The sequence below is a fragment of the Lissotriton helveticus genome, chromosome 6 (genome assembly GCF_964261635.1).
Source record: "Lissotriton helveticus chromosome 6, aLisHel1.1, whole genome shotgun sequence".
NCBI lineage: Eukaryota > Metazoa > Chordata > Amphibia > Caudata > Salamandridae > Lissotriton > Lissotriton helveticus.
In genome coordinates this window covers 2,046,306,845-2,046,333,236 of record NC_136067.1, presented here as the reverse complement: position 1 = coordinate 2,046,333,236, position 26,392 = coordinate 2,046,306,845, and the positions used below count along the sequence as shown (strand labels likewise).

At 46.4% G+C, this 26,392-nt stretch overlaps 1 protein-coding gene across 1 annotated transcript in view; it reads right to left on the bottom strand.

Moving 5' to 3' along the window:
• Nucleotides 1–202: 202 nt before the first annotated feature.
• Nucleotides 203–26,392, bottom strand: part of LOC144762975 (exostosin-1a-like) — a 1,123,714-nt gene continuing 1,097,524 nt past the window's right edge. The window contains exons 10-11 of the mRNA XM_078648290.1: nucleotides 19,327–19,498; nucleotides 203–1,634 (exon numbers count right to left, since the gene is read on the bottom strand). Of these exons, the coding sequence (XP_078504416.1) occupies nucleotides 1,449–1,634; nucleotides 19,327–19,498 (358 nt within the window). The 3' untranslated portion in view covers nucleotides 203–1,448. The remainder of the gene's footprint in view (nucleotides 1,635–19,326; nucleotides 19,499–26,392) is intronic.

The window sequence follows — 26,392 nt, the reverse complement described above, 5'->3', positions numbered from 1 at the left end:
AATAGCCCTTAAGTCCAAATGGACATTTGTGTTTTGCCACAATGCAGAGTTTTCTGTATCAGCCCACATTCATATGGAATCCAGAGGAGCAAATCCATACGTATCTGTATATAATGTCCTTGACAGTAAAGTGGTAGTCAATATACTAGATATAATACTTTTATAGGTCGATATGAAAAACTCAGTATGTTGGCAGGTGGTTTATTGATGTGGCTCAAAATGAACATTTGCTCAAGGATATGGGTATTCAGATAACAGAGTAGACCTCTTCCAATATCATGAGACATCTATATGGATATGTTAAAATAATGGCCAGGTGCCATTGACCCTGGTGGATAAATTACACCAGCATTTTCAGATTGCTGGTAAAACCCAGATTCTCTTGTCCTTTTAATTACTCCAAGAAATTGACAGCTAGAGGTTCATCATGTGTTTTTTTATTTGAACTCAAGTGGCTGTGTTGGTGTTCCTCTTGTTCTTCTGCTTCCTACATCTCCTGAGTTTGTCTGCAACATTTTGTCCAATTCTTTTCCTTTGTAGGGTCAGGTACGATGTTCTGTCACTGACTTTCAGATGTCGTTCCACGGCCTGGACCGCCGCTGCCTCCCACACTAGTCATCATCTGCCATCCCGATCCCATATGTCCGGCTGACCCGCCTGCAACAAGGCAACCTGTCGCAACGATAACTGTGAAGCTCCTAGAAGTAGGCAAAGTCCACCCTACCAGCACTACAAAAGAGACCAGTTAAACAAGACAAATATCAGTATTGTGATAGTCAGTCAAGCTCAGGAAAGACAACCTAAAGATAGATCTGCTCTTTTTAGGGCACAGTTTCACCAGCTATGCAGCCTGCAAACTTCACACATAGGATTTTCAACTTTCGCTCCGCAAACCACAGTGGTTAGCCCGTAGCCACCTTGGTTCCTACAAGGTTATACGTGCTTAATCTAAGTTCAGAATGATTCCATCTAGGATGTTTGCTTCCCTTGTCTAACATGATCTTCCGGCTGACTTGCTACTCTCGCTGTTATTTGTTTCCACCTCAAATCTCAGCTTAGTTGATCTCTGAACAGCCTCAGCTCTGTTGTTCTTGTCTCTCTTTTTTCAGCAGCAGCAGAATGTTGTACGTCGACTTTATTTGGAACCTCAGAGACTTTAGAAGCTCCTTATCTAAGCTCCAAATGGACATTCTCTTCATGGGAACCACTCCATGCAACGTTGAAGACGCTTTAGTCTCTGTATTCGCTCCCAACAAAAACATCAGTCCAGTCTGGAGTGCGTGAATTACCCATCTTAGTCTGAAATGGAGATGTCTTTAGATTTGCTTCTTGAAAGAATTTTACTTCCATTCTCAACGAAGAGTAGAACCTGGAAATGCAACATTGAGCGAACACCTCTTGCGTGCTCATCAGTACTAGGACCGGTCAACCATCGGCATGAGACCCCCTCAAAGCCTTTCAATGTCACGATACTTCTTGCGGAGGATGGAGACCTGGTCTTTGAAGAGGACGGGGTCTAGCCGTGTCTGGGAGTGGACAAGGGGCATGGCACCAAACCAACTTGCAAAGGAATTCATGCAGGCCTGGCGCTGTGCAAAGTGGTCTGGATCGGCCCAGCGAGATGTCTTTGAGCCCTGGAGAAGCACAGAAAAAGAGAGGAAAAGTTCAGAACACAAACATGTTAGAAATGTGATGGATTTTTGGTACTTATGGAAAGGAATTATCAATATCTCACTTTTGGTTTTAATTACATTCTGCTGCCTGACTTTTGCAAACAAATATTATATCAGAGCGTATGATTTGCAACGACAAGCCCCAAGACCTTTGGTCTTCTCCCCACTAGCTCCCCATACTGTCTCTGAGGTTTCCAACACAGTTCATCCTAACCCCTCTAGCTCGTCTCCCGGCCTTGCTAACACAATTGTCCCGAGACCTTTGGTCTCCTCCTTACTAGCTCCCCATTCTGACTCTGAGACTGGTACACCTCCAATGATATATGATACAGGTCAAGCTAGCCCCGCTAGCCCACAAACCACCCCTCCTATTGCTCCTAACACAGTTCATCCTAACCCTTATAGCACGTTTCCCGGCCTTGCCAACAAAATTGTCCCTAGACCTCTGGTCCACTCCCACTAGTTCCCCACTCTGGCCGTGAGACTGAGATGACCACAAAGACCTATGACACAGGTTGAGCTAGCCCTTCATTTCTATCCCGTATGCATGACGATAGAACTGCCGCTAAACCACTGCCCCCCCTGTCCTTTAGCACCTCCCCCTTATATGGATATCGAAACTCTGTACTCCAGAGCTGCCAAAATAATTCAGAGCATCCATTTCTCCATTCTGGATCTAACGAACCTCCTTCAACTCGCTGAACTCTCCTCGCTAGCCTCAAGCCCCTGCTGAACTCCACCCCCCTCTTATCACAGAGCTCCCCAAACACCCACTACCTCTATCCTTGAGGCACCTTCGCCCTCGTAAGCATCCTTGCCATCTATCGGAGGAGGAAACCCTAGCTCTCGTCCTCTCCTACAACTCTACTCTCGCCACACCAAATCCGCTAGACCTCACTGAAAAGGAAATCCTTGCCATCCTCCGGAACTACAATGCAGCCCCAGTTACCCTTTGCCTATCAGACGTGAGTGTCGAACATCGCATCTGCACGGTCGCAATCAACCCCTGCAAATCAGCTACTCTCCGTAATAGAAGTGTGATTAAAAGTAATCTAGGGCCTGAACACCTGTCCGCCCTGACTCCCGACACTCCCTCTGACCCCTCTCTGACTGGTCTCTTAATTAACTGCCGATCTGCAGTAAAGAACGCCGCCAATATTGCTGCTCTCATCCTGAACAAAAACTTTGACTTAGCAATTCTAACAGAATGATGGCTAAACGATTCCTCATCCCATGCCCTGACCTCTTAGTCCCTCCCAACTATAACATTGCAAGGCTGGACAGGCAACATAGCAAGAAAGGAGGTGGCATCGCCTGCATCTATAGCTCTAACATTCTTGTCACAGAACTTCTAGCAGATACCACTGACTCCAGCAAATACCTAGCCCTCTCCATTTGCAGTAACTCCACCCAACTGTGCAACCTGCACATATTTTACCACCCCCCCCAGGCATGAATTACTCCTTCACTGACCACCTCATGGAAATTCTCACAGCAAAGAGTTCCTCCAACGCTAAAAACATTTTCCTTGGCGATTTCAACCCGCACTGGAACGATCCCAAGGATCCTCATGTCAACGCCATTAAAGACCTCCTGGCTGATCAAGCCCTGACCCAAACTTGCTCACTCCCAACACACTCGAAAGGGGCCGCTCTTGACTGGAGCATCTCTAAGGATTCAACCTTCAAGCTTATTTCTATAGACCCCTGTGACTGGTCTGACCACCACGACATTGCTTTCCTTCTACCTGGCACCCACAGGACAAGGGCACCGCAGCCGGTGATTCCTAAACGGTGGGCCAGAGACACTAAGAACCTGGACCACAGAGAACTGGAGGCTCGGTGCAAATCTGACCCCCCCCCCCTTGCATATCACATCTGTCAGTGACCTCAATGATCACTACTCTGCGTCTATATCGAACATTCTGGATGACCTAGCCCCACTAAAACTAAAAAGAACCCAAATCAAAGATAGAAACCCCTGGTTCATTGGATCCCTCAACAATGAGAGGAGATTCCTCTTGGAATTCGAAAGAACCTAGAGACAGCGCCCCTCTGCCGCACACCTAAAACTTCTCCACCAGGCCGGAAATACATACAACAGGAACATCCTCAATTCAAAAAAAGAAGAAGAACAGACCACGCAAACTTTTCGAACTGGTCAAACACCAATCCAAAAAACTGACCAAAACATCGACAGAATACCCCAAGTCTCTAATATCATCCAAGGAATTCTCCTTGTTTTTTGTGGACAAAATCAAAGCCTTAGGGAACGACCTTAGTTCCGCCTCATACTCTCTACCTCCTCCTGACCTGCCTCCTCCTTCCACGCTGCCCCGACAGGCTTCACCTAAGAATCAAGCACACTGGACTGACTTCACACTCTACGACGAAGACTCCGTCTCCAAAATCCTATCTACCTTAAACCTGAACAACCATTTCAATGACCCGCTCCCCTCCGAATGCCTAGCTGCCACCGCCCAATCCATTATTCATAGCTGGACTGCAATAATTAATGCCTCTCTCTGGCAGGGATCGATTCCTGACTCTCTGAAAGCTGGCCAAGTCCTCCCCATTTTGAAAAAGCCATCCCTGGATCCAGCCTCCCCTGACAACTTCAGACATATTTCCAACATCCCTCTCTTAGCTAAAGTGTTGGAGAAGTGTGCGCAACTGCAGCTAAGTCAACACATCAACAACTTCCACCTACTCAATGACATCCAATCCGGATTCAGACCGGGACACAGCCCTGAAACCACCATGCTCCACATCGTTGATGATGCCCTCCAAGCCCTGGACCAAGACAAAACATCTCTCCTAATCCTCCTAGATCTATCCTAGGCCTTCAACACGGTCATCCATGGAAAGTTACTCAAACGCCTCAAACTCAGGATGGGTTTAGATTGCTATGTCCTAGAATGGTTTAGATCCTTCCTCCAAAACAGATCTCAGAGATTCCTAATTAACAGCAACCTCTCCGCTCCCTCTCCGGTCACGATCGGAGACCCTCAAGGATCCACGCTGTCCCCCACCCTCTTCAACCTTTACCTAGAACCGCTTGCCGAAGTCCTACGCACTGCAAATATCTCCTACCATATGTACGCAAAGAAAACAGAATTTCTTCTAATTTCCCCCCTAAAACTGACCTTGAGATTCAGATATGGAATAAGGCCATCACAGCCTTAAATTGCCCACCAACCATCGGGGACTCGGCCAAATCACTGGGAATAACCCTGGATTGCAACTTGAACATGCGGGACCACATCAACTCGATGACCAAATCAGCCAGATTCCACGTGAGCTACCTATGGAAAGTGAAACCCTTCCTTGACGCTCCCGACCTAAAAATAGCAGTCCAAGCACTAGTCATCTCTAGACTGGAATATGGGTGTTCTACCCTCTCTGGTTTACCCAAGTTCTCCCTGGCACCTTTAAAAGCTTGCCTCAATGCGGCCGCCAGATTACTTACCGGCACTAGGAAATTTGATCACATTTCTCCACACCTGAAAGCGCTGAACTGGCTTCCTCTCAAGGCCAGAATACAGCTTAAGCTGGCATGCATCACACACAAGGCTTTATACTCAAACTCCCCTGCATATCTTGCACAGAAACTTGTGGTATCCGGAGGAATCAGAAAATCAAGGTCCGCCAGAGACCTCCTACTCCAGCCTGCACGCTTTCGAAAACAAAAAACGTACAACTGGGTTTTCGTTGGGGCCGCACCAAGAATATGGAACTCTCTCCCACCTGCCATCAGATGAATCCTTCAAATGGGAGGCCAAATCCTTCCTTATGGGTAAATTCCTTTTTTAAACTTTTACCTTCAACCACCACAGAGACCCTGATCAATTCACGGCTATTGCCTCCCTCTGATGACCTAGTCACCCCACCAAGAAACCTGGGGCCTTGTCTTGAGTAACTGTAATGTAAACTGTACATTTGTATCCTTCCTGCCCTTATGTATCCAGCCCCCCGCCCCCCTCCCAATCGATTGTGTACTCTTATGATTTCATGCCTTTTGTACAACGCAATGATTCTGTAAAGCGCCCTGGTACCCTTATGGGTCAAGTATGCGCTCTATAAAACACAAAAATAAATAAATAAAACAAGCAAATCAGATTAGGGGCGTTTTTGTGGGATTGTTTCCCAAAAGTAACACAAGGCAGTGCATAGCGCTGCCGTGCGTTAGTTTGCATTAGGTTATGCGTTCCATGGGAGGAGCACAGGTGTTCCCATGCATCCATCCCTGAATTTTGGCGCATTCCCAGATTTGCTAAGGCTAGTAAACCTGGGAATGCATCAAAATGGTATGCCTACCTGAACCAGGCATAATGAGGAGACGTATCTTTATTACTTCTTGTTACTTCCTCTTTCTATGCGTGATGCAGTCTGCAGCATGCATAGAAAGAGGAGAATGCCTTTAAGCATGTTTTTGTGAAGGAAGGTGTCCCTGCATGAAACAGCCCTTCTTGTACTGCAGGTGTCCTTGCACCCTGATGCAAGGGTGCTGGCGTTGGCGCTATGCAGCACACAGTGCACCAGCGATAGGAGACAGCACAAATACGCCATATCTTAGTTGATATGGTGCGTTTCTGCTGTCATCCTTTCACACATTGCTCTGCATTGCATGAAATGTGAGTAAATATGCCCCTCAACACATAGGAAAGAAAAGGCCGGAGTCCTATGAGACTGGCTAATCACCAGAATCAAGGCATAGACATCCTTCTCATGGCGTCTATCAGCCTGAGGCTATAACTTTAGTTAGTGTACGAGTTTCTGTGCAGAAAAATAAAATGACAGCATTTTAGTAGGGGAGAATCAGACATTGTCATTGCATACAAGAGGACTGCGGTTTGTCCACATCTTTCCGAGGGCCCCAAGACATGTCCTTTTGTGAACGTAAATCTTCTTGTTTATACAGGTAATTGGGTAGATTGGCCAGTCAATGGCTCCTCTCGTAGCCCTGGGAGAACGTAGTCACCTGTGGCGGGCACTTGGCTTTTATATGTTATTACTTGAGTAATAGTAACTACTCATCAGTACCTGACTGTGTGTGATACTGTCAAAGATAGTTTTCAGGGCTCCAACTAGCGGGTCCTCGGGCTCCAGGTTGCTTGCTCCCAGAAAGCTGGATTTTGGCATCACAGAGTGCTCCAGGCAAATTCAGAAGGCCACCATGTAGCTCACTCTCTTACGGATTGCCCACATAATTGTCCTCTTGCTCCAACTTCAGCATTCTCCTTCCCCTCACACTTGTCTATGAGCCAAGATGAACTCCACAGCACATGGGCCACTAGCTTCACTTAGCTCCACCCTGGAGGGGCACCCTGCATGCAGACCGCCCAGACCATGAAGGAAATTCAGTAGCCTCATCTCTGATTTCATTGCCACCCTCGCCATCAACTCCAAGGACTCTCTACTCAGTCATTTCAATTTCCACCTGGAAGACCCCTCTGGGCACTGCTCCACCAACCTCCTCAAGAGCCTGCACAATGTAGGACTTTCCCAGCTCATCATGGACCCCAGACACAGGGCATGACACACTCTAGATGCAATCTTTGCCTCTGGCAACAGCATCTGCTAGCTCTCTGCCTCAGTCTCACATGGACCCATCACTTCATCATCCACTTCAAAACCTCCACACCAGAAGCCAAAGCTTGTATCAGCACCAACCTAGCCAGACAGAACTGGAAACAAATAATGGAAACTGACATGCATAGCACATTTGAAACAGACCAACCCAACACCACTGACTACTTAGCCGAGGACATCACCAACTTTAACCAGTGTATCTCAAACTGTGCAGACGCTCTTGCACCCACCCAAACTCATAAACACTACAAAACTAACAAACGGGTCTACTGGTACATGGAAGACCTACGGGACGCCAAAAGATCCTGCAAAGAGCTGGAAAAGAAATGGAGAACCAACCACAATGCCAACGACAGATCAAATTACAAGGCCACACTCAGGTACTACCACCACCTTCTGAGAGACACCAAGAGAAGATCCCTCACCGATTGAAGCTTGCTCCAACACCGGCAAAGAGATCTTTGTTATGAACAAGAAGTTCACTGCCCTAGAATCGACAGTTAACTCCATCACCCCCTTCCAGGAACCTGTTGGCTGTCAGAACTTGGTCCAAAAGCTATACCCTGTAACCACGCAAGAAACCTTGGATGTTAACATAACATGGCCTCACAGCAAACGTAGCAAGCTCCTACTGATTCCACATACTATGCATCGTCAGAAAAATCTTCAAATGGATCCCCATGAGCACCAGGCGTACCGTCACTCAAGCCCTAGTCACCAGCAGACTAGACTGCAGCAACCCACTCTATGCCAAAATCTCTAATCACCTCCTTCGCGACTTCAGACCATCTAGAACACCGCAGCTAGAATCCTCCCGGACCTCCCACGTCGAACGCACATCACCCCACATCTCAGAGACCTCCACCGGCTGCCGACACACAAACACTGTCAATTGAAACTCCTCATGCATGCATACAAAGCAATGCACAAAATAGGACCAGCATAGCTCAACTGCTGCCTTCATTTCCACCAACCCGTCAGACTCCTATGCTCAGCCGCTCCCTCCTTCACTCACACACCATGCATCTGCAAACACAGAACAAGTGGCCTAGCCTTCTCCCAAAACATGGAATGACCTCTCTTCACACATCAGGGCCTCCTCCCTGCTTTTTGAATTTTGCAAGAGGCTGAAGACATCGGTCTTTAACTAACCTCCAGCAGACGACTTGCGCACCTGCATGAGGGCCTGGATATTCTTTCTACGATAAGCTGTGCTCTACAGATCCATATAACATAACTTAACCCCTTCCCCGCGAGGCTAATTCCCCTGCGGTGCGGGGGGGAGGGGGCCGCGCGTGGCGCCGCGGTGCTCGTGACGAGCTCAGCTCGTCATGCTGCACAGTGGAGTTGTGCTCATGACGAGCTGAGCTTGTCACGACTCCGCCCACTCAATGGAACGCCACGCCCCAGAGGGGAATTATCCCTGGTTGGGCGTTCCGCAGCGGTTATGGCGAGCTCAGCTCGTCATGAGCACAGCTCCACTGTGCCTCATGACGAGCTGAGCTCGGTCATGAGCGTCGAAGGAGTTAACACCTGTAAGGAGGGAGTGGTCAATGTAAGCTAAGCCGAACTCTACAGGACATGGGCCGCTAGTTGCACTTAACACCTATAATGTGCGAGTGGTCAAAGTGAGATGAAATAGTTAAAGAATGTTGTTTTCTTGCAATTAACGCGTACATGATTTAAATTTCGGATGACACGGCAGCTGTCTATTGCTCCTAATTTTTCAACATATAGATAGTGTGCTTAGGCTCCACCCCTCCAGAGTATGACCCTCGCACCTCATGCTATTGTCTGCTCAGTGTATCCTTCCACCTCCCAGAGTGCTCACAGTGCGGTGAATTAGGGACTATCTTACATCTCAAAAGTACACTGAATCATCACACATTGAAGAATGTCTTTCATAGATGCATTGTATTCGGAAAGCAGTCAGTTTTTTGCACCTCAGCAAGTTAATAATCTTAAGATGTTTAGGATCGGAAATGTATCTTCATTAGGATTGTTTTTAGAAACTTTGTTTCAATATTTTATTTCAGAAATTAATTTCGTTGTTATATCTTTTCAAATATATTTAATTAAATTCTAGACATACTATACCCCCTTTTTAATTTTCCTTATTTTCATGCTGTCTGAGACTTGTTGATGTGTATTCATATTTTCTTTTATTGTTTTGCTTTTGCATTAGCTTGTGTTTGAGCGCCCTCTAGTGTGCCTTTTGCACTCCATTTTCACTCCCAGTAAAATAGATAGGAACGTGATCCATTGTTATAACTGTCTTGAATTTAGCTTAAACACAAGTTTGACATTTTTTATCAATTTGGAGTGTTGTTTGCTGTTTCACTCAAGACCTCCAGTGTGATAATGTATATTTGTTGCCTAACCTCTTATTTTTATTCAATGTTTTTTAAACTTTGTCCCCCTTTGCCCCGATGTTTGATTTTCAATGTATTCACATTCGCACCTCCATGCAGCTGAGACCAGTTGCTGGTTCTGACGTCATCCCAGCAGCCTCCCGCACATCACATTCCGGAACCCATCACTATCCCAGAGGTGCAGAGAAGACATTCGAACAGCCAATCCCTGGACCCCAAGAGTGAACTCGCGCCCCCTCAGGGGCAGGGGCGGCAAGATGAGCCTGTAAAGAGACGCAACACCCGCCGTGCGATGCCTACGGATACCCGTGCATTTAGGGCTCGAGTCGGGGCACCACGCGGGTGAACAGCGTCCCCCCATTTATTTTACCAGGAGCTCAATAACTGGAGCAAATGGAGCCACACATTCAATCTTTGGCCTGTCTGGGGCGAGATCGGAGCTCATTCATAACGCTGCTCATGCGTTGGCTTCTCTGATGCAATCGCATCTAAGGGGTGAGCGAGGGGAGGCAATGAGTCTGATGGTGCAAGCCACCTTTCATGACGTCACTTCCTGTCGTGATGTCAGCGTCCCCCCACTTCTTTTTTTAGGACTTGTGCCCTGCGTGTTGTCCTGGGAACACCGAGAGATGGCGCCGGCGTGAGTGCGTGATAGCGGACACCTGGGACAGGACAACACCTGCCACTGGGCCTGCGGAAGAGAAAGATGTGCGTGACCATGAAAGGCGCTGGACATGCGGTATCACCGGAAGAGCCTGTCCAAGCCAGCAGCCATGACACTCGGGAGAAAGAAATGTTCTCTGTAGTTTGCAGAGAAGAGAGAAAACACAATAAAGTCTCGATGGAATGTTGGTCCATGCAGTGCTTTAAATGGGCCGGTACTGTCTGGTACGGAGTACCTGCATTTTTAGGTCGAGCCTAGAGCAGCGCATGCGCTGCATGCTCGACTTTTAGTAAGGGGGTTTTCAAAGTGCTACCAGAGGCTTATGCTGGCCTCAAGATGGCGGTAATGCGCGCGCAGCGTCATATGTCTTTTCTCCGTCACCATCAACGACACATAATGATGCTACTGCAGGCAGCCTCTGTAAACTGCTGAGCACAGCCATGAAGCACTGAAAATGCCATACCTCATCTGTCTTAGCCGCCAATCACATTCTTTCTCATTTCTTTCTCCTCTATTGCCCTTTTCGTCTTGTCTCACCTTCTCTCTTTTACTTTCTTATGTTTTTCTTCTACTCTTTTGCTTTCTATCGTTTATGTGCCCCTTTCCTTACTTTCCATCGTTTTCTCGATCTTTCATTCTTTTTTGCTTCTTGCTTTACTTTCTGCCATGTTTTCTCTTCTTTCTTTTTCTCCCTCTTCCCTTGTCATTCATTCTTTTGGCTCTTTCTTTTATTCCTTTCAATGTTTTTTCTGCTTTTAGTTTCTTAATTTCTGTATACATTCATCACATTTTTCTCTCCTTTCTTTCTTTTTTAATTTTTCCTCATTGTCACCTTCAATGTCTTCTTTCTTTCTCTATCTTTTCTGTTTCCTTTCTCATTTTGCTTTCTTTCTCTCTTGCCTATTTTTCTCATTCTTTCCTTTGTGTCTCTAGTTTTCTTTTCTCTCTTCCTCTTTTTTTCCTCTAGCGCGCTCTGCCGCCCTTTCTTACTATCTGTTTCCCCCTTTTGCGGTTTTAAAATCAAATGGACAAAACAGATCCCCAGGACCCCTAATGTAAAGGTTTTGTGAGACAGCGTCTGTGTCATGAATACTGCATGCTCTCTGTAGCAGGAATGGGGTACTCTAGGGGCAGTTTTTAAAGTTATTTGGCGTCCTTGTATATTTATCGAATTCCTTTATTAGGCAGTAGCTCACAACAGATTTCAATGATCAGAAGTAGCTCTTGCTATAGTCAAGGTTGCTGACCCCTCACCTAGAATATTTGGTGGGTCTTTGTACTTTTAGACCATGTGGTCATTTTTATATTCATGTTAAAGACAGCAGGCTTACTCTATTGATTTTTAAATGTAGTGACAAAGGCAGTAGGACTCTTGTTTTACATTGTGAACAATTTTACAAAGCTTGCATGCCTAACCATGCTGAACATAAAAAGCTGTATTGCAGTAAACCCATTTAGGGACATTACTGTTTTTTTAATGGTTAGAGGCTGTTAGTGTACAACTTGTCATGTACAAGACTTGATGTGCCAGATTAGTGTCTTCTCTGATATACCTTTGCATGATTTACAACTGTGATTCTGTTGGGCCCCATTAAGAGGGGTTTTCATTTTACAATTTCACTTAAAATGTTGCAAATATTTGCAATTGTGTGCATTGTAATCACTTGTGAGCTCAGTGCAGTACTTTTCCTTTTTAAAGAAGCTTGTGCTAGATATTGATGTACTCTTATATTTGTGTGTCGTCTGACTTTTGTCTACCTAGCCCACATCACCTCTCTGAGTCAGCCTTGGAGATTTACCTTTATTATGCTGAAATTCAAATGCTAACAAGCATTGGCATAGTTAATAGGTCTCACCTTAGGGACCTTATAAGTGTTTAGTTATCCAGCACAATATCCTTTGTGCAACAACACCAACTGTTGCATGGCTAAACACTTATAAGGTCCCAAAGGCAAGAACTATTGGCTATGCCAATGCTTGGTTTATTTTGAGAGGGAGAGTACCGGCACTTCTCAGAAACAAGCAGGGACTCTGCTACAGAGTACCTGCACTTCTATTTTTCCATTTCAAGCACTGGGTCCATGTGTAGTTCTAAGAAAGTATCAAGGCATTTCTGAATCTGGAGGCTGCCACTCGTAATGCCTAGGTGGCGTATGTGCAATACTGTACCCACCTACTTCCTGTGTGGTGAACTGCGGAGTACCCCAAACAAGATCACCGGAAGCAGGCACCAGCAGCAGTGACACGCCACAGGCCCCGTACACCTCCCCAGGAGGTTGTCGAGTCCGCCTCCGTCTCTCAATGTGGAGCTGTCAGTGCAGAGCCCGAGCAGGAGTTCCAACATTGTCTGGGAAAGATTCCATCATCACCGGAAGTCCCAAGTCTTCCTGGTCAAAGGGTGGAGCCACGTGAGGTCACAGGGGCGTATGTATGAGTGCCACCGGCACAGGCTGTCGTGATGCAAGCTTCAGCATCAACAATTTTGTACCTTGGGGAGTACCAACCCACGTGTGTGATGTGATGTAATATAGAGTGCAGGACTCCATAGAAGGCGCTGGAAGTGTTAGCAGCCGGTTCCTGGGCTCCTCGGCCTCTTCAGTGTCGGGGTTGAATAACAGAATAAAATACTTAATGCCAGGTCGTCTGCTGTGGCGCTTCACAAGATTTTTCTCTACCCCCCCCCCATGGTGTTCTTTGTTTATTTAAACTCTTTGTCTTATTAGATTTTTAAAAAATGTATTTTATACTTGTGCTCATCATGTCGGAGGATGGTGATGAAGTAAAAAATGTGCCTCCCCCTGGAAACATTTCTGCGGACGCCCATGCTTCCACCAACCTGCATCGGAGTACTGCTCTACACAGACCCCGAGGACACTTTCAGATCTTTCACAAAGATGAATCCCTTGCTCCCAGTAGGTCAACCAGAGAGCCAAGCCTCACTCAGGACGCCCAGTTCCTCTAGGAGTGACCATCCCAGGTGGCACGAATGCCAGCCTTGCTGAGGGTCAGTCCACCGTCCACCAGGGCCTGCCATCTCTGAAACTTTTCAAACTGCTGAGCAGCGCTGACCCCCCCAACCACAGCCTGTGACGGCCCCGGGACTCTAGCAGCTCCTTGAAACGCCATCAAAGCCAGAACTGGCACTTCTCAGCTCTGGAAATAACAGATGCTCCCCTTACTCAATTCAAGGTACACAACATCCCCACTGGAAGGGATAGAAGCTGGGTCAGTCCTGCAGACTGCCCATGGGCAGACGCCCATGGGCATTCGCGCGCTCTATAAAATTATAAATCAAATCAAATCAATCAAATCAGTGATTTAAAGGCATGAGCTTCTCCTTTTGGTATTGGTGATGGTGCAGCTCACTGAGCCATCCTTCCAGCTGGTTGAAGAGGTCTGGCAGGTTAGGGGCTGATGACACCAGAGCTGTCGCCCCCCCTAGCCTCCAGTTAGGCTGCTCGGTAGGAGCCTCCTTGCTCTTGGACAGGCCCTGGTATGAGAACTTGCCTCATCATGTTTGTTTGTCTCAGGACTCAGGGTCTTCAGTTTTCCACACTCTCTAATCCCCTGGGTATCAGCTGACTCCACATTAGGTGCCCCCCTCAGCACAGACAATGCTGGGGAAGGAGAACTACAAGAGGGTCACCAGGGACCTTGCTGCCTCCCCCGGAAGCTCCTCTGAACCCCATGAGACAAATGTAGTCCCCGGTGCAAGGCTACCGTAAGCCAGGCTGGGCGGGAGCTTCGTAACTGGAATCCACAGTGCAAAGGGGCCCGGACAAGCAGGAGGCCTGTATTGTCCCCCAACTCAGGGGCAGATTTACAAGGACTGGTTCATCCCTGCATATCAGCATGGATGCGCCAGGTAAGATGCGTCACGCAAGTTTACCCTTCCGCCACCACAGATGTGACGCATTTACAATGTGGCGCATCATGGCGCAAGGATAAAAGATGCGTGATGCATCTGATGGCGTAAGGGCGGCACATTGCTGGAGTTGCGTAGCAAGCGCGACGAACTCCAGCAATGCTCAGGGGCTGCCCATACGTAACATGCTGCGTCACGCCTTACGCCTGCTTCAAGCAAGCGCAGGGTTTTGACGCAGCGGTGTCGGAAAAGTGACTAAGTGAAATCTTGTAGATTTCACTGTGTCACTTTTCCAAGGCTTTTTCCGACAGAACGCCCACCCTGCGTACATTAAACCTGACGCAAGTTTAATGTGGTGCAGGGCTTTACATCGTGACGCATCTCCCTAGATGCGCCACGTTGTAAATAAGGTGCAACATGGCGCATGGTTTACGCCGCCGCTGCGTCACAGAAGTGATGCAATGGCGGCGTAAATGTGTCGCAAGGGGCTTGTAAATCTGCCCCTCGGTTTGTTCTTTTAACACCACATTGAACCCAACATCGAAGTAGGGGCGTGTCTATGGACAGAATGATTATGAATGGGAGGAGCTTTTTCTCTCTCACTGATTGGCTGGCCACATGGTTTGTGAATAAAGTGGAGAAGACCATTTTCTGACTGGGATTCAGCGCCATTTTAAGTTGGGAGAAGCAGGAGCGGGGCCCCTACTTCACGCTCCGATGCCATAGGCATGTATGTTTGTGCTATTTATATAAGCAGAAGACCTCCTCTGCTTGCTTGAGCCTCTGAGGATCATATGCTGGACCTAAAAGCGCCCCACATCCCTCTCTTTTTGTAATAAATATACTATTTATATCCAATGAACCAACCTGAAAGGCAGCAGAGTGCTACACAAGGCCCAAAGTAAAGACACACTCAACGCGGGATCAGCATGGTAGCTGGTTTCTAAGAGTGAACGTGGACTGTTAAAGCATCATGATGTAGAGTTCTTTCGAGAGATATGTCTTCACCTCTTTCCTACTTCGGATCAGGGTTGAGCCAGTCCTGTTGAGTACTGGAATGTCATTTTAGATCCTGGGTGAATAGACAGAGAAGGCCTGCTGTCCTATATTTTTCCTCTTCTTCGTCTCCTCTCGGATGGTGTCCTGGCTGCGATTGTAGTGAGAGCCACCTGAGATGGCGAGCTTGTCAGCCAGATAGACATGGCCGCCAATCAAAATGGCTTCGTACAGGATGCATCTGGCTTTAATGCTGTTGTGTGCTGCCAAGAGCATCCAGTGGAGTTCCGTGAGGGCGGGCGTATGTGGCGAGACTCTTGATGAGACAAGCTGCTGCATGTACGGTGACCTTACGGTGCCAGGGTGGTCTCTCAGAGGTCAAAGGCTTGAACAGCAGTTCTGAAGTCCCTTTTTGTCAGGAACTGTTTCTCTTCCTTTAGTAGAAAGAGCTAGTACCAAGCCACCTTGATTTCCATGGCGGTGTTCCTTGAGGGTGAGGGCAATGTTTGGGGTGAAACCAAGTGATTTGGCACTGAGTGAAAGCAGGGTTTAGAATTCAACCAAGTACATGCCATAAAGCCAGGTGTAGGCCAGATGTTACTTGTTATTCTTGGCGAACAACAGGAATTATTTTATGTTGGGGTTAAGCTTGAAGTAGATGCGGGGCATTCAGATCTGGGTGAGAAGCAAGAAGTGTTTAACCTCATCGATGCTGGTGACGGAACCACTCCGTCACCAGCCACGGACGCGGTGTGCTGGTGACGGAGTGGTTCTGTGGCTGATTTTGCACCTGCGCGGTGCATTCTACTGAGCGGGCGGGCCCGTGACGGAACCACTCCGTCACAAGCACAGCGCGTCCGAGGCTCGTGTCGGAGTGGTTCCGTCACGAGCATGGCGGCGCGCCCCCCCTAGCGCTGCGGCGGAATTACCACCGCAGCCAAGTGGCTTAGGTGGTAGTTACCTGAAGCAGAGGGGCATCTTTCGGGGAGAGTGTGGGGGTATTAGGAGACAAGATGGAACCCTGAGGAACTCTGCAGGTGAATGTGACTTTCTGGGACCTGGAGGCCATCTGAGAGTGCCATCATGGGACTGGAGGGGACAGAGGAGAGTAACACAGCCCTCGCGTGGCGGGATTATGCTGAGTTCTACCTGCCGTGTGCTTCATTCAGAAAGCTGAGAGGACTTCCTTGACCATCCAGCCATTACTGAGTGCACTGGCTGACAGAGAACTGTACCTCGTATGCAGACACTGACCAACCAAAATCATCTTTCCCTCTTCCTTTTAATCCAGTCATGGATGGTCAAAGTTATCAGGGGGCCCTGGGAATACTTTATTTTGGCAGTGAATAAGGACATGAGCCCTAAGTTTGGACTCTAATAACTATCTGGTAGATACATTACCCTACCAGGAACAGTGCTGTAAATGGAAATGTAGAAGTGCTGGTACTCACTCTTTTGAGTACCTGTTGGCTACTAAGAAGTGCCGGTGCTCTCCCATTAAATGCATTCCAGCAGTGCTGAGAAATGCGGTACTCTCCCTTTCAAATTAAAGAAGTACAGGTACTCACTCTTTAGAGTACTGGTGTGCTCCTGAGACGTACCGGTGCTCTCCCATTAAATGTGTGCCAGCAGTGTTGAGAAAGGCAGGTGCTCTCCCTTTCAAATTATAGAACTGCAGGTACTCAGTACTGGACTATCCCATACAGGGCTGGCTATAGCGCTGCTGGCCTCCGATGCAACAATCATTGTTGGTACCCCCCGTGTCCTCCTCCTCAAATTCTCTCATGCCCACCGGGCAAAAGTGCCTCTTATCCCTCCATAGCCCCTCTCTCACATACATTTAATTTGTTTTAAAGCACTGGTAAAGGCTAACTTTACTAATAACAATGTCTATCTACCCAAACAATCCCTTTTCAGCAACATTAGGAATAGTTAATGAAAGACTGGGGGGAAAAACATCACATTCTAAACTATTTTATGCAGTTTGCATGCAGCCCTTTGATTACAGTTCGCTTTTCTATATTAGGGTTGTATCTTATGAACTGCTGTAACAAAAGTATCTCTGTGACAAAAGAAGTAATCCACTCAGCTATCCACACCAAATACAGATCTGTGATCTGCATTGTACGAGTTCTTTGCAGCAGGCATGTTAACCCTCTGCACTACTTTATGGCGGGAGAAAGCTGCCACTAGACAAAACTCTGATCTCTCTCTAGCAAGAACATTAATCACAAGAGTTATCTCGATATTTGTAATGCTGCCTGTAAACTGGACGCACAAGGAACTCTGCCGCAGGTGTTTTTAAACCATAAGTTATTGCGAAACACATCACCCCCAGCGTCAGCGCCCCCTCTCCAGGTCAGCGCCCAGTGTGGCCACATCAGTCGCACTGCCCTAAAGCTGGCCCTGGTCCCATACCATTTAAAGCACTGACTAGGAACGTTTAGTTTTGTCTGTAGAGATGGGGGCCTGCATCTTTCAAATTGCACATATTGCCAGGAATGTTTTATATTTCAGGAACATGTAATTTTTCTAAAGGGATCCCTCCCCCCATTAGGAGTTTCTCACTAAGGAAGGCTCTTCCACTTTGCAGCTTGATCTCAACTGGACAGACTTCATATTGTGCACTTCCGGTCAGACCTCAGATGTGTCCTTCCGGTCAGCACTCATCCACGCACTGACGGCGAGACCTCATATGTACGCTTTTAAGCAGCCTCCAGGGGTTGGGGCCATTATTGTGAACTGTGTCTGATTTTGTCACTGCAGCTCAGGGCCCTCATTGATAGAAATATCTCAGGCCTGCACCTCTGACATCACACCCATCGTCATCATCAATCATTTTCATCATCATCTTTCCAGGGTCTGCACATTCTGCTATCCTCGCTTCATTCTGTGAGCACCAACATCATCACCTTCTACAGTACCACACCTGTGTGTGACCGGGAAACATCCTTTTCCACGCAACCATTACAACGCGTAATGGTTACATCGTGGTTTTAACAACGCAAGTCATTACGTCGACTTACGCTGGAGGGCGCTCTAGACTAAGGAATAGTGTGAATTACTATTCCAACACCTTCACTACTGTACGTAGACTGGAGTTGGAATAGTAATTCACACTATTCCTAAGTCCAGCGCCCTCCAACCCAAGTCGATGTAACAACTTGAGTTGTCAAAACCGCGTTGTAAAATACCACGTTGTGTTGGTATGCGTGGTATGATCATACATTTGTGCGCCCTGATATACCTGAGCCATCAATGGGCCACAGAGCACTATCTCATCCTTCTATGGCTGAAGCCATATTTAATTACAAGTGTGGTAAATAAATGTATTATTCCACATGCACTTTTCATCTCTAGTTGTTATTTTACACTGCCTTGTTCTTTTAGAGTTATAATTTAATGTTTATTTGCCTGTTTTGTAGGTGGTGCAGAACCCGCAACGTACTGTGGCAATGGGACTTATTGTTGCCCTGTGCACAGTGTCTGTCGCGGCAGTAAAAACTCTGTCAGGTTGTCTGCGGTCGGCAGGCAACTCGTTTGCATTGTATGCTGGGATACTGCATCTAACTTGAAAGACTGCCTGGATGAAACGCCATGGAGACCATTTACAGAGTGATTTCTTCAGTGTAAATATATATTTTCCAGTGTTGTATTAGAGGGACTCTCTTTTACTAGACCTTACCTGCTTGTTAATTGTTTGGTTAGTTGATCAAACTTCAGAAAACCTGGTGAATAAATCCCTCTGAGAACTGCAGTGCTGTAATCTATATGAGGGCTTGTTAAAGAACAAAAGACATTACTGTTGACTACTTCTTAGTGCAGAATATACTAGTTTCACTTCTGCGACCTATGCACAGAGAATAGACAATTGTGCGTGAAATATCGACGAAGGATTCACTTCTTAAAGTTAACTTTGCACAGGAGGAAACACCTACTTTCCATGATGTTTGCACCTACTACCAGCCCTGTGTCCCTGCTGTGCATTTCTAGCAGAGAGATGTGGGGAAGATAGAGGTGTTGTGTTTGGTTTCCAAATACACAAGCATTCAGTTCTACCCCCAGCCACGCCTTCTGGTAACCCCCTTTTGTCAATGCCACAGACAGGTGACATTGATGGGACAGTTGTCGCACTGAGGAACAGCCAGATGCATTTGGCACACACCTGCTGCATCATGGTCTCCTTGTATTGCTTCTTTTGGGTGACTTTGATTGGAGGCAGCTTGGTAACAGCAGAAACCAGGAAGTTCATCAGAATATCTTCACAGTTGGCCATCTGGTCCACCATGCTGTGCAGGCTGCTGGGAAGGTAGAACGTGTACAGGTAATGGTAGTACCTGAAAGGGAAGAGGCAGACAATCAGGAAAAGAAACATGCCAACAACTTGTATGTGGAACACATTCCCCATCATGCTTTTTGTCCTCCAGGCCACAGTGAATTTACTCTTAACATCTTTGACTTTTCCATAATGAGTAGGTACAGCCCTCTATGACTTGTTACAACACGAGTAATCACAATGCGTGCCATAACAACGCGGTTGTTACAACAACTGCGTTGTTACCATGCAAAGCCATTACTACGCAAGTCACTACATCAACTTGCAGTAGATGGCGTGCTGACATTAGTAATGTATAATTTATTATTCCAACTCCAGCCTACGTAACAGTAGGGAAGGCGTTGGAATAGTAAACTATACTATTTCTAATGTTAGCACGCCATCTACTGCAAGTCGAAGTAATGACTTGCGTAGTAATGGCAGTGCGTGGTAACAACGCAGTCGTTGTAACGACCGCGCTGTAAGGGCATTGCGATGTGATGCCCGCGTTGTAGTGGCTGTTTCCCCTGGACTCACTATTAACATTCACCCACAGATCACTGAAGTGGACACCATCACCTAAGAGAGGAGCCCACCCATTCGAACTACTGATACCAGACCTACATCAGCCAAACCAAACTCCAGTCGTTGATGGAACCTTCAGAACCATTTTCAAAGTCCAAGACATCATTCGGCTCTCAGTGACTTGTAGAAAACACCTAACTGTGCATCTTATTAGACTGGCAGCCTACGTGTAGCCAGGCGCTCTTTTCCAATCAACTTTAGATCCCAAACACCTCCATAACGAAGGTCACAATCCCCAGTCCCATCTTGGCCGAAAGAGTTTTGCCGTAAACCTGTACCGTAAACGACAAGGTGTGAGAACTTCGGCTTTTAATTGCAGCAGGATCTCTTTTTCAAAACTCAAATTGAGGACACAATTCAGAGTATTTTTTCAGCTATTTTACCTAAAAACAACCCTCTTTTATGCACATGATGTTGATACCACTTCCATTTCTAGAGTTGTTACTTGGATAGTCCATTCGGTGCTCTGTTCAAGCGATCCCTCAGAGGGCTTGCATGAGCTCAGGATGTGGCCGGCTGGCTGGTGGTGTGAGGTGATAAGAGAGCAGTTTGGACTGAGATCCTTGAATTGGTCCTCAAGAAAACACCGTTTTTAAGATGGTTTATGTAACTTTTAAAGTATTATTGTCTAAATGACATATGTAATAGGATCTCATTAGGATATTTCTCCAGTTTTCACTCCCTTCTTCAAGCTACCCATGGTGGGGGAAAGCTTTTGGGGCGTCTTATTTTAATTTGGATACATCCAGGCACTCTACTGAAGGAACAAACCCTAGTTTCTGTATGCAAGATCTAAAAAGGTTCTGGAATCTTAAGTCTTTTTTGGAAGAGCCTTTTGTCCTACTTCTTGAGTAGTGCTTTAAAGAGGTTTCCGCATGGAACTCTGCAAGGAACATTATTGACTCACTCTTACTTTATTTCGCATTCCCAGGCTGTAAACTCCTCGTGTCACAACAATCCTGCCAATTTCCAGACGGGAAACAACATGGATCCTCCTGTAATTAATGCATGGACGGCAGAGAGTCGTGGAGAGTCGTGAAGATGGAGTTTGCCCTTGGAAGCCGGTCTGAGGACTCCCTTTTGTTCAACTCACTGCCGCTTCACCAATCTCCCCTGGTCCCAGTGCAATCCTTGGGTGAAGAGGACCCCATGATGATGCAACAAGATAGGGACCAATGTTCTAATATTCACAACTGAATGCCCCTCACACACCAACAGGCCCCTTGGTGTCATGCTTCATCATCGGGGCCTTCGCACCCCTCTACGGGATGCGGCGTGCTACGACTCGCGAATACGCAGGAGCACTTGTAAGTGAACTATGTGAGGGGGTGTGTGTCTACAAAAGTGTGAGTGAGGTGAGGTGAAAAAATGGTTAAAAGATACCTGGCGCGTGGGTGAAACAAATTTATTAAATCCCCGGCTGGTATTATTAAAAAAGTGCAAGGCGTGGTTGAAAAAATACTAATTAAGGTATTACAACCACTGTGAAAAGTGTCAACATGTTTCGGAACTCAGAGGTTCCTTCTTCAGGACAAGGATAGCACTTACCCTCCCCTTACTCACATGTAAATGTAAAAGTGTAAAATATAATTACAACAATGTGTAATGTACCTAACCATGTTATATATGTAGGTGGGTGTCGTTGCGCCCAATTGGCGATGAAAACCTGTAAAGAGAAAGCATACATAAACACACTGGTCTAAGATGCACAGGTCCTAGGAGAAGAAAACAACTTCCCAAAATACAACTTCTCAAAATCCAGCAGGGTAAATCCAAAAATAGTGGAGCCCTGTGAAAAATGCAAAAATTAAAATCAAAAATAAACACACAAGGACATAGCACAGTGTATACATGTACAAACACAGAACACGAACTTAGTCTCTACTCTGATGGAAATAGAGCACAAAAATAGATAATTTCACAGCTTACTTCAGGTTCTCAAAATTAAGACCTCATGAGCCTGTGCGTGTTATTGGGGGATCCTTCCTTTCTGTTCAGAAAATGACCTATAGAAACATTAGTATATGGGATTCAATTTGTAGTAGGTACCAATACACCAATGCGCCATACTCAAGCTCCTATTTCTAACCCAAAACTCACGGTTACTGCAATGGCTAGTTGCCTGCCTTCCCTCAACGCGGCTCCGATGAAGTGAGCGTGCATCGCGTCAGTACCCTTCTTTATACTCTGCCATTAGCTCCTTATCGTTGGTTAATTGAATAATGAGACCCGGTAGATGCCCAAATAGGGACTTGGTAATCCGAGGAAGTCCGGTGCTGCGCGATCTGCCACCGCTATACATTGCGCATGCGCCTACCCAGCAGGAAGAGTGTTAACTACGCATGCGCGGAAAAATACAGTCACCGCGCATGCGCAAAGGAGCGGCACTGCCGCTCATGTCAGAACGCCTGCAAAAGAGACTTGGAGGTGTTTAAAGCATGCGCGCTCTCTTTCCAATGTAACAGGAAGAGAAAAGGCTACATGAAAAAGAGACTTGGAGGTGTTTCGAGCATGCGTGCTTTCTTTCCAATGTAACAGGAAAAGAAAAGGCTACGTGGGGATTAACAAAGCGGCGATTCGCCATACATTCTAGAAGGGGTAATGGTTTTCTATGTCGGAACAGGAGACATACAGGAAAGGGGTGTGTTTTCAAGAACCCTGATTGAGTTATAAATGGCCCCATTAGCTATCTATTGTTCATAATTCATAGGGGTGATGGTGAAGAGGAAAGAAGTTTGAGATTATCCTATTGGTGATGATATAACTTGATATACCCAAACACAAGGATTCTCAGAGGTCATTTTGACAAAGTTTGAATAGAAGGTCCGAATGCAGTTCATCTCAAGAGATTCCAAGGAATGGAATCATTAAGCCCAGTGACATCAGTGCCAAGACGGAACACCCATCTTTGTTCTTTTTCCAGGAGGCCCACATCTGAGGGCAGTTGTTCTATTACCGTCCACTGTAATTCGTTGACACAGTGTTGGTGTTCGATGAAGTGGGCAGACATTTTAGTTGTAAGTTTTTTGCACCTGATATTACTTTTGTGCTCATTGAGTCTTATTTTGACTTGTCTCGTAGTCATTCCCACATACTCTTTCCCACAGGGACACGTGATCAAGTACACAACATTTTTACTGTTACAATTCGTAAAAACACGTTGGTCCCACTTTGTTCCGTTCGAAAAAGTCAAGGACAGGCTTTTTTTGGTGAGGTGACAATTGTTACAGTTTCCACATGGGTGGTGGCCGTGAATGCCCTGCAGTCTTGGCTGGTCACTTTTTTTGGGCAATGGTCTCGTGTGGACAAGCATGTCTCTTAAGTTCTTACCCCTTCTGTGTGCAAACAGAGGTTTTTCCAATGACAGACTTCCGCTCGTCAGTGTGCGCCAATGTCTATTGACCAGTTTTGTCACCTGGTTTGTAACTGGGCTATATGTTGTGACACATACTGTTCTTTCCCCTTTATTGTCACTCCTTGGATTATCCTCCAGGAGGGACTCACGGTTGTTATTTCTAGCCCTTTTCATTGCTTTTTGGATCACAGCTTCTGGATACTGTCTCTGTCTCAGTTTCGTACTGAGGTCCTTCGCCTGAGTTTTGTATTTGTTGATGTCACTACAATTCCGACGTAGACGCAGGAACTGTCCGTACGGTAAATTCTCCCTCAGATGACGCGGATGAAAGCTGTCAAATCTGAGGAGACAGTTCCTGGCCGTCGGTTTGAAGTGGGTCTCTGTTTTTAGGATGCCCGCTTGATGATAGATGTTTAAGTCCAGGAACACCATGCTCTCATTTGACACCTGATGTGTGAATCTAAGAAATGCATTCTGGGTGTTCAACCAGTGGATGAATTCAGATACTGTGGTCTCATCTCCTTCCCAGATGACCAAAATGTCATCTATATACCTTCGCCAGGTATGAATCCTTGCCCTGTGTGGATTGTCTGGATGCAGAATCTTAGTGGATTCAAGATGATGGACATATAAACCCGCCAGACTTGGGGCAAAGGTGCTACCCATACTCGTACCATGTTTCTGCCAGTAAAGGGTACCCTCATACTCGAAGAAATTTTTGGTAAGGGCCAGTGAAATACATTCCAATACTACATTCCTGGGAGTGTGGTATTCCCAATTAGTAGAGTGCAGTACTTCCTCCATAATTTGCAAGGTCTCATCGTGTGGGAGGCTGGTATAAAGGCTCTCCACGTCCAGACTGAGGAGCATTTGAGAGGCGGTATCAAAAGTTTGGTTTTGTAATAGTTGGAGTACCGCTTTGGTGTCTCTCAGATATGTGTCAGTGGCTTGTACAATAGGTCTCAGAAAGGCATCGGCAAACTTGGACAGAGGTTCCAAGATTGACGATATGCCAGATACGATGGGCCGTCCTGGAGGGTTGTCTAAGTTTTTGTGCACCTTAGGAATGGTGTAAAAATAAGGAATACGTGGATTGTTCTGAATCAAAAACTCAGACTCTTTTTTGGTTATCCAGTCATGTGCAAGAGCCTCTTCGACCATACCACCTATCTGCACTCGTAGTGATTCAGTGGGGTCTTCAGTTAAGACCTGATAGTTCCTCTTGTCAGAGAGCAGTCTCCTGCACTCTGTGTCATAGGCCTGGGTGGTTTGGACAACCACTGCCCCACCCTTATCAGCGGGTTTTATAGTGAGATTTTTATTCAGCCTCAATTCCTTGATTGCCTCATTTTCCAATCGGGTCATGTTCTGAAAAATCTTTTGCTTAGTTTCCAAACATTTCAGTTCTTGCATTATGGCTTTTTCGAAGGCCAATACCTCCACCGGGAGTTGGTGATCCATCGGTGTAAAGGTTGACCTAGGTTTCAAACCTGTATCTGAAGTGTCTGTAGATGGTTCCTTGTCTTTGAAAAAGGCCCTCAACTTAACTGTTCTGATGAAGTCCTGCATTTCCTTGTGCAGTAGAAAGAGGTCTGGCTTATTGGTGGGGACATACCCCAGACCTTTGTTGAGCACCTTGTTTTGCAATTCAGTAAGGGGCCATGGGGTTATGTTAATGACTAGGTCCCCCTGCTGCTCGTAGAAGCTTGATTCGCCGTCATGCTCCTCGTCGACACCCGTTGGTCTGCCTCCTCTGTGGGATGCCAGTTGACATTGTTGCCCTTCTTGTTCCTCCCCCTGCGGGATCCCTGGCCCCAGGATAAAAAAGGCTGTGCATTCTGGGGTGCATTGGTTTGGTCTGGGACCCATTGAGGATACATTTGTCCCATTTGTGGGGGAACGAACTGGTATTGTGGGAATTGGAAAGGCGGCTGGTAAGGATTAAATTGAGGACCTTGATAACCACGCCAGCCTCTCTCCTTTGCGCATGCGCGGTGACTGTATTTTTCCGCGCATGCGTAGTTAACACTCTTCCTGCTGGGTAGGCGCATGCGCAATGTATAGCGGTGGCAGATCGCGCAGCACCGGACTTCCTCGGATTACCAAGTCCCTATTTGGGCATCTACCGGGTCTCATTATTCAATTAACCAACGATAAGGAGCTAATGGCAGAGTATAAAGAAGGGTACTGACGCGATGCACGCTCACTTCATCGGAGCCGCGTTGAGGGAAGGCAGGCAACTAGCCATTGCAGTAACCGTGAGTTTTGGGTTAGAAATAGGAGCTTGAGTATGGCGCATTGGTGTATTGGTACCTACTACAAATTGAATCCCATATACTAATGTTTCTATAGGTCATTTTCTGAACAGAAAGGAAGGATCCCCCAATAACACGCACAGGCTCATGAGGTCTTAATTTTGAGAACCTGAAGTAAGCTGTGAAATTATCTATTTTTGTGCTCTATTTCCATCAGAGTAGAGACTAAGTTCGTGTTCTGTGTTTGTACATGTATACACTGTGCTATGTCCTTGTGTGTTTATTTTTGATTTTAATTTTTGCATTTTTCACAGGGCTCCACTATTTTTGGATTTACCCTGCTGGATTTTGAGAAGTTGTATTTTGGGAAGTTGTTTTCTTCTCCTAGGACCTGTGCATCTTAGACCAGTGTGTTTATGTATGCTTTCTCTTTACAGGTTTTCATCGCCAATTGGGCGCAACGACACCCACCTACATATATAACATGGTTAGGTACATTACACATTGTTGTAATTATATTTTACACTTTTACATTTACATGTGAGTAAGGGGAGGGTAAGTGCTATCCTTGTCCTGAAGAAGGAACCTCTGAGTTCCGAAACATGTTGACACTTTTCACAGTGGTTGTAATACCTTAATTAGTATTTTTTCAACCACGCCTTGCACTTTTTTAATAATACCAGCCGGGGATTTAATAAATTTGTTTCACCCACGCGCCAGG